We start from the raw sequence: 8,080 nt of genomic DNA on the forward strand, positions 1-8,080 counted from the left end.
CCCAGAGTCAATCATAGCCTCACACTGAACAGTAGTGTTCTTGAAAGATAAGGTTACTTTGACAAGGAAACGGTTCTTAGTCAATTTAGGGGACATATACATCACACCTAAGGTCGGTCCCCGTACGTGCCTTAGGTGTGCAAGTTTTCCGGCCGAACCGGGCATGACGATCTTAGATGTCCCTTCTTGCCACAATACATACATAACCCCTCGTTACGTCTGTGTTGTCTCTCTGCCTCAGTGAGTTTAGCACTACCCAATTGCATGGGTTCAGGTTCTGGAAGAGGCGTTTGGTTACTCATCACTGGGTTAGAGAAACGAGGAGCTATGGACAAATTAGAACGTCTGTTACGTTGTTTGTTTTTCTCTCTCTCTCTGAGCCGGTTATCAATGTCTATCATGTAGGCAATAAACTCATTAAGATTAACCGGAAGGTCTCTAGCTGCAGTCTCATCTTGTATACTCTCAGCTAGACCTTTAGAGAAAGCAGCCACAAGACCACTATTGGTCCAATCAACCTCAGACGCTAATGTCCTGAATTCTATGGCATAATCGGCTACAGAACGACTGCCTTGCTTGATTCTCATAAGGGCTTTGGCAGCGTTCTTCTCCCTGCCTTTAGGTTCAAACGTAGCCTTAAAAGCCGTTAGAAAGGTACTGTAATCACGGGCTACTGCGTCACCACTTTCCCATAAGGGGTTAGCCCAGGTCAAGGCTTTTACAGTTAATTGGTTCATCAAATAGCCAATTTTAGATCTATCTGTTGGGAATGAACCTGGGGAGGCCTCAAAGTGGTATTCAATTTGGTTTAAAAAACCTCTGAATTCCTTAGAATCACCTCCATAACGAGGGGGCGGTGGCCTCCCCCCCCCTGAAAGTGCCGCCTTAGACAAATACCTTGTTTGCCTCGTGGTAAATACATCCCTGACTGTGTGTGAGTGTGTGTATGCAATGGTGTTTTTGTGTCTATATAGCTAACTGTGTGTGTATGTATGTCACTCTGTGTTATTGTGTGTCTATATATATCTGACTGTGTGTGATTGAGTGTCCATGTATGTGACACTCAGGCATGCTATTATGTATTAACAACAAAATTCACTGAATTCAATTCTGTAAAAACAGAAAGTGTAGCTATGAGTGATATTTACAAACACTAAAACAAAAATTCCACACATTTCCCAGCACTGGCTGTTTCTTGGTTGTTTCTTAAGCACAGTTTATTGCAATATATTGCAACAACTAAACAACAAAACAAGAACAATCAACTGTTGCAAACTATATAAACACCGCCCTGGGCTGTGTGCCCTGGAGACTGAATCACTGAGTGACCATGGACGGCTTTCTGAAGATTATCCTTACACTTGGGGTGAGCTCAGTGGTAACCGCTGCTTATCTACCCACAATTCCTGAGACTAATCAGAACATATCAGCCCTGGCAATAACCTGTACTGACTACTACAACAAGGGATCCAGTGAGGACTCAATCTTCCAGCTAGATGGCACCGAACATGGAACATTAATAGTAAGTATCGTGACTGGTCTATAGTATACACTGCACCATACAATCTGCTAATGCTGTAACAGAGACAAATAGAAAGAGACAGAGACAAAGACACACATACACAGACTAATAGAGAAACATATAGCAAGCACAGACAGAAAAATAAATATATACAAAAATAGTAACCAATAGCAAGGACAGGTAGAAAAGGCAATGACAGACAAAGACACAGATAGCGAGTACAGACATGTATGTAACTAGATAAACAGACAGATATAGAATGATAGATGCCATGACAAAGTAAAATTCAGAAAGAATGAAACATAGAACATTTCTATCCAATTATTGTATTTATTAGATACTTAGCAGGATATTTATCATTACACGTGACCTGCGTACTGAGCCTACTAGTCCAGATTCTTCATTTATTTATTGAATAGGACAAAGATCCGACCTTCCAACAGCTCACTTTCATAATAAAGGAGACACGGTGTAAGAAATCAGAGGAAAACATCAACAAGCCGTGTGCTTTCAAAGAGGACGGAGTAAGTTACCTGCTCTTATTATCAACACTATCTCTGTGTATTATAACATAACTATAACATGTAAAACACTGGGACTGTACAAAGGTGGAGGAAATATTAATGTAGATAAATTCACCATTTGGAGACAGAGTTATACAAATACAAAGCAAACAATGTTTATTTATTTATTTATTTATTTATTTATAATAATTTTACCAGGAAAGATACGTTGAGATTTCTTTAGTTTTCAAGTATGTCCTGGGTCCACAAAACATTGCATTGATACTTTAGAGTACAATAAAATACAAAAACAATATTAATACACAATAAATACAAAATTTAACATAGAACAGGTAGGAAATATATAATCAACCATGGCATGTGCATTCTGTTTTGAGGTATGTAGAGAGGGATCTCTTAAAGGACTTTAGGCTTGGGGAAGATTTTAAATTGTTCAGGAGGTCGTTGCACAATTGTCGTGCTCCGTAGGAAAAGGAGGATCGGGCTGCTTTCTTTTTGTATTGAGGTAGACTAAGTAAAGTGTTGGTACTGGATCGGAGGTTATGGAAGTGGGAACAGCCGGGGAGAGTATTTTGTTCAGGTAGGGCGGGAGCTTCCCAGAAAAGCTCTTAAACACAAAGCTGGAAAGCTGAAGGGTGCGTCTGGATATTTTATTTTAGCATGTCACAATGGTGAGTTCTGTAATTACACTGTAGCGCAAATCGGCAGAACGAGTTACAATGTGTTGAGTTTATTAAGGTGGGAGTGTGATGCAGATGCATATACTACATCCCCATAGTCAATTATTGGCATCAGCATTTGCTGTACAATTTTTTCTTTTACTGTAGGGCTTAGGCAGGATTTGTTTCTGTACAGGGCACCTAGTTTTGGATCAAGTTTAGATGCAAGCTTTTCTATGTGGAGGCCAAAAGATAGATTGGGGTCTAACATCATACCCAAGTATTTGAAAGAGTGGACTGCGGTCAGTGTGCCATTTGAATTTGTTTTGATGGATAGGTGGGAATTGTGTTATTTTTGTAATTTAGGTACTGTTCCAAAGATCATTGTGACAGTTTTGTCAGTGTTCAGAAAGAGTTTGTTTTTTGCGATCCACTTTTCTACCTCTGTAAACTGGTTTTGGAGCACAGCCTCAAGCTGCGGTAGATCGGATTTGCTCACATAGATTACTGTGTCATCTGCGTACATGTGTACTGTGAAGAGACCAATCTCGCCACATTGCATTGGAGGAGCCTGGTTACCCGCCTGTTGCCTCTGGACTATGGCCCCATGGTAAACCTTGTATTTTCCCCTGCAGAAAGGCTTGTTCGTGCCTTTCTGCCAGGGTGTTCGGTAAATTCAATGTACCGAACAAACACACGAATGACTGGACCACCTGGGAGCTGGAGTGTGCCGTCAATTGACCTCCCAGAAGCTGCGGTTAACCGCAGTTTAATTGACGAATGCTTGGTGGCCTTTGTTCGTTTGCCGAACACGTGGCGGCGGCCATTTTAAAGTCCAGAAGTGTTCAGAGTTCAAACTATGGAACTGGAAACGGACACTAATTTGCGCAAACACCGCTTGCGCGAACACCGCTGAGCTGTCAGCCTCCTTTCTTCTGCATTCGGTCATTTAACCAAATGCCTGTTCATTCGGTAGTTTAACCGTATGAACAGCATCACCCCAGACAGCCATGCCATGGAGCCTATTCATATAACGAAAGACTATGGGAAAGACTTTGGCTCCATGGCGATTGAACTGTATGTATGTGATCTGAGCGCCATTCGGTAATAATGTGCCCTCAGATCTAAGCTATCTGCGGATAGGTAGAATGTATATGTTTTATTAATAATTTGTAACATTGTGTATTTTTGTGTCGTTTTGTGCTCAATGGAGCGTTGCCTCTGTCCTTGGAGATAATTGAATTACTTCCCAATTATCACCAGGATAGAGGGGAGGGATTGTAATGTACTGTGGGAGTGTTTTTACCCTGTATGCCTGTGTGGTTATTTTACCATTTGTGTCCCAGTCTTCCATCTGATCCCCTAGGGGAGTGTCCACCAGGTGGATGACCTGCATAAATACCGGACAGGTAGCCCACATTAAACCAGACCATTGCTTGACCCTCAACACGGAGCTCTGTCTTGTCTTTGGTGGGATTTACTGTATGCTGTTAGAGACTGATTGCCAGGAGTGTAAGCCGCTTGGGTGCTTTTCCTGTTCGTCTGCTAGCAGCTATTCGTGAGGTTCCGGTTCAGGAGTTTGGAGTGCTATTTTGTATGCAGTTCGGGAGTTTGGAGCATTCCCTTGTATCCAGTTCGGGAGTTTGGTGTTCTGCAGTAGCTGTGCCTGTATCTCTGGAAGGGGAAGATCTACTAAACGTCTTTTAACCCCTTTTATGCCTGGGGGTGCCGTTACATGTACATTTGAGGATTTGCAGACATTAGGCAGATCATTTATAAATAATGTAAATAGTAGGGGGCCGAGAATGGAACCTTGGGGAACACCACACGTGACTGGGAGAGGGAGGGAGTCACTGTCAGAAATGGACACATATTGCGAGCGATCCGATACATACAAGCGAAACCAGGTTAGCGAACAATCACCAATACCTGAGTTTTTGAGTTTGTGCAGTAGAATGTCGTGGTCTACTGTGTCAAAGGGCTTAGCAAAGTCAAGGAAAATAGCTCCAGTTAGGTCTCTTTGTTCCATGCCAGTTTGGATGTCATTGCAAACTTTTAAGAGGGCAGTTGTAGTGAAGTGATTCTGGCGAAAGCCTGATTGATCAGGGGTCAGATAGTTTGATTGCTGGTAATACTCACATAGTTGCGTATGGACACATTTTTCTGATTTTTGACAATCTTATGATATTGGGCGATAGTTAGAAACCAAAGTAGTGTCAAATATACATTTTATTTGAAATATTCTAAAAACAAAAGAATAACAAATTGCACTTTAACCATAAAGTGAGGAGAATGAAATCACTAAATATGAGAAAATAATCTTAAAAAGGGAAACTATCACTTCGCCTTCACAATGCTCACGTATCCTTATATTAGACAATTATGTATATATGAAGTGTGAAAAATAAGATATTACAAGATCCTAATTTCATCTGTTTTACGTAGAAAATGAAAATGTGATTAAAAGTATCAAGTTGTAGGTGATTTTCAATGTATTCTTCAGTGTTGTCAAATATTACATTTAAAACTGAACTACTGAAATAGATTTGAAGTAGATAAATATAAATATTGATAATCTGAGCATTGTATTTATGTTTGAATGATGGGTTTTCTATAATTATAAAAGAATATATTCCTAATTACAAATATACAAAATTATGCCTGGGTACTGAAACTCCCACTACTCCTGGGCGGCAGCAGTGACTATAGTAAATATCAGCCCCAGTACCTACAATAAAAACCAAAGACTGACTTGTGCTCTATCCAAATCCCTACACACATTAAAGTAAAAACATAACAGGAAACAAACTGTCCTAAATCATCCTATTGGGAAGCTCTTCATGTCTCAGTCCCTGCCCTGTCCTTGTATTTACTTTGTTATAACTGTGTCTCCAACATAGGTGGTAAAGCAGTGCACAGCATCCATTTTCCCTGGAGACGGAGACAGGAAAATTCTCGTTACCTGTGACACTTTGTATCAAAACGTAAGTTTCTCTGTTACATAAAGCGAAGTATAGTTAGGATGGTTGATGCTTGGTTTAGTTAGGATGATTGGTGCTTGGTTTAGTTAGGGTGATTGGAGCTTGGTTTAGTTAGGATGATTGGTGTTTGGTTTAGTTAGGATGATTGGTGTTTGGTTTAGTTAGGATGATTGGTGTTTGGTTTAGTTAGGATGATTGGAGCTTGGTTTAGTTAGGATGATTGGAATATGGTTTAATTAGGATGATTGGTGCTTGGTTTAGTTAGGATGATTGGAATATGTTTTAGTTAGGATGATTGGAATATGGTTTAGTTAGGATGATTGGTGCTTGGTTTAGTTAGGATGATTAGTGCTTGGTTTAGTTAGGGTGATTGGAGCTTGGTTTAGTTAGGGTGATTGGAGCTTGGATTAGTTAGGATGATTAGTGTTGGTTTAGTTAGGATGATTGATGCTTGGTTTAGTTAGGGTGATTGGAGCTTGGTTTAGTTAGGGTGATTGGAGCTTGGATTAGTTAGGATGATTAGTCTTGGTTTAGTTAGGATGGTTGATGCTTGGTTTAGTTAGGATGATTGGTGCTTGGTTTAGTTAGGGTGATTGGAGCTTGGTTTAGTTAGGATGATTGGTGTTTGGTTTAGTTAGGATGATTGGTGTTTGGTTTAGTTAGGATGATTGGTGTTTGGTTTAGTTAGGATGATTGGAGCTTGGTTTAGTTAGGATGATTGGAATATGGTTTAATTAGGATGATTGGTGCTTGGTTTAGTTAGGATGATTGGAATATGTTTTAGTTAGGATGATTGGAATATGGTTTAGTTAGGATGATTGGTGCTTGGTTTAGTTAGGATGATTAGTGCTTGGTTTAGTTAGGGTGATTGGAGCTTGGTTTAGTTAGGGTGATTGGAGCTTGGATTAGTTAGGATGATTAGTGTTGGTTTAGTTAGGATGATTGGTGCTTGGCTTAGTTATGATGATTGGAGCTTGGTTTATAGACTATACAATTTACATTATGGATACAATCTCATTTCTAAGGGTTTCCTTTACTTGTTTAATTGATTCTAATCTGGCAATAGGTCTGTTCTTTCACCAGACATGGCCTGCAGGTTAGGACATCACAGGGAGGATTCTTACTGCGGGGGAGGGGTTATGGCTGAGCCTGATGACAGTTGAACAAGAAGGATGATTTATTGATTGAATGGTGGTAATAGCAGTTATCGGTGATATCCTAGGTGAACTAATACATTGACGTACATCTGACGCAGGTATGGACAGAAAATTCTGCTTTACTTTCACAAGTCATTGCTTGATAATAGGGGGATTTTACCTTCATCACCTGAGCACAGCTGGGAGTAATTAAAACATTAAATCGTCCTCCCCCCCAACCCCCGTTGATCCCTGGTAGTCCAGTAGGAGTCCTGTTGTCCTGTTTGGAATTCTAGCGACCTGGCTTCCTTGCAACGTGCCAGGAACACGTGTATATAAGCAGGCAACTTGGCCATAATAAGCCAGTTCCTCTACACCCTTCACTCAGTCTGGGCTAGTGTTTGGGTGGATCAGCTATACTCTCTGCAGGACAGCTTAATTACTTAAGCTGTCCTTAGGACCCTGTTCCAGGGCGGGAATCGATGGAGAGAACCCAGCCAAGCTGCGGCAGCTAGGGGCTGAAGCACTCCTGTGTCCCAGAGGAGATCTAGGAAGCAAGCTTGGAGGTACCCATTCGGGGTGCCAGGCGGTCCGTCACACTAAATATCTGTAATTTTTGTACTAGATGCAGCTTATTATTTTGCAATACTGCAGGATGACATTGTTAACTATGACCGATACTGTTTGATTTGGAATGGGGAATCTTTCATATAATGTAATATTTATTTATTTTTATTTGCTCTTTTTCAGAACAAAACGAAAAGAGCTGCCAGAGCTAACTGCAAATGTATATGTTGTTTTCGCGACAAAAATAATAATACTTGTCGCAAGAGACTAGGGTGTCTGAGTGTAATTAAAAGAGTCTAAAAATATGTACGTATATACGAAAAACTTCTCTGTATTTACCCAGTGTATATATTGATACTGTTATTACCCAAAATAAAAACAATGTCTCTAATTGTTTTTTTTTTCTATATAGAAAGTAAGGTATATTTATTACCAAAAACCCATTGCTACAACAAACACACATTCAGAGAGAGCGTGGCAGAGCGAGCCGACAGGAAAATAGAAGGCCCAACCTGTCCCCCCTCCTTGCTCCTCACTAAGTAATACATCCTGAGTGGGAGGTGTGTACTGCCGGTGTTTGATTACATTGGGGATGATTGAGTGTGATTGTGTGTGAGGCTTTGTGGAGAATTGGTTGAGTATCTGTGTGTATGTGTTGCTGGCTGTATGTGATATTGATTTGACAGCTTGG

At 40.5% G+C, this 8,080-nt stretch overlaps 1 protein-coding gene across 1 annotated transcript; it reads left to right on the forward strand.

Moving 5' to 3' along the window:
* The first annotated feature begins 1,283 nt into the window (after positions 1-1,283).
* Positions 1,284-7,780, forward strand: LOC134608179 (cathelicidin-related peptide Oh-Cath-like). Its single transcript, XM_063450844.1, has 4 exons — positions 1,284-1,522; positions 1,942-2,046; positions 5,606-5,689; positions 7,573-7,780. The coding sequence occupies exons 1-4, from the start codon at positions 1,331-1,333 to the stop codon at positions 7,687-7,689; spliced, it is 498 nt and encodes a 165-aa protein (XP_063306914.1). The 5' UTR covers positions 1,284-1,330; the 3' UTR covers positions 7,690-7,780.
* The last annotated feature ends 300 nt before the right edge of the window (positions 7,781-8,080 follow it).

The sequence above is a fragment of the Pelobates fuscus genome, chromosome 4 (assembly GCF_036172605.1).
Source record: "Pelobates fuscus isolate aPelFus1 chromosome 4, aPelFus1.pri, whole genome shotgun sequence".
Taxonomy (NCBI): Eukaryota; Metazoa; Chordata; class Amphibia; order Anura; family Pelobatidae; genus Pelobates; species Pelobates fuscus.

Bases quoted from the DNA above. Each gene is read 5' to 3' on its own strand.
- LOC134608179 (XM_063450844.1), top strand. From the start codon at position 1,331: ATGGACGGCTTTCTGAAGATTATCCTTACACTTGGGGTGAGCTCAGTG. The intron at 1,523-1,941 runs GTAAGTATCGTG...TTTATTGAATAG, and splicing joins CCGAACATGGAACATTAATA to GACAAAGATCCGACCTTCCA. The intron at 2,047-5,605 runs GTAAGTTACCTG...TCTCCAACATAG, and splicing joins GTGCTTTCAAAGAGGACGGA to GTGGTAAAGCAGTGCACAGC.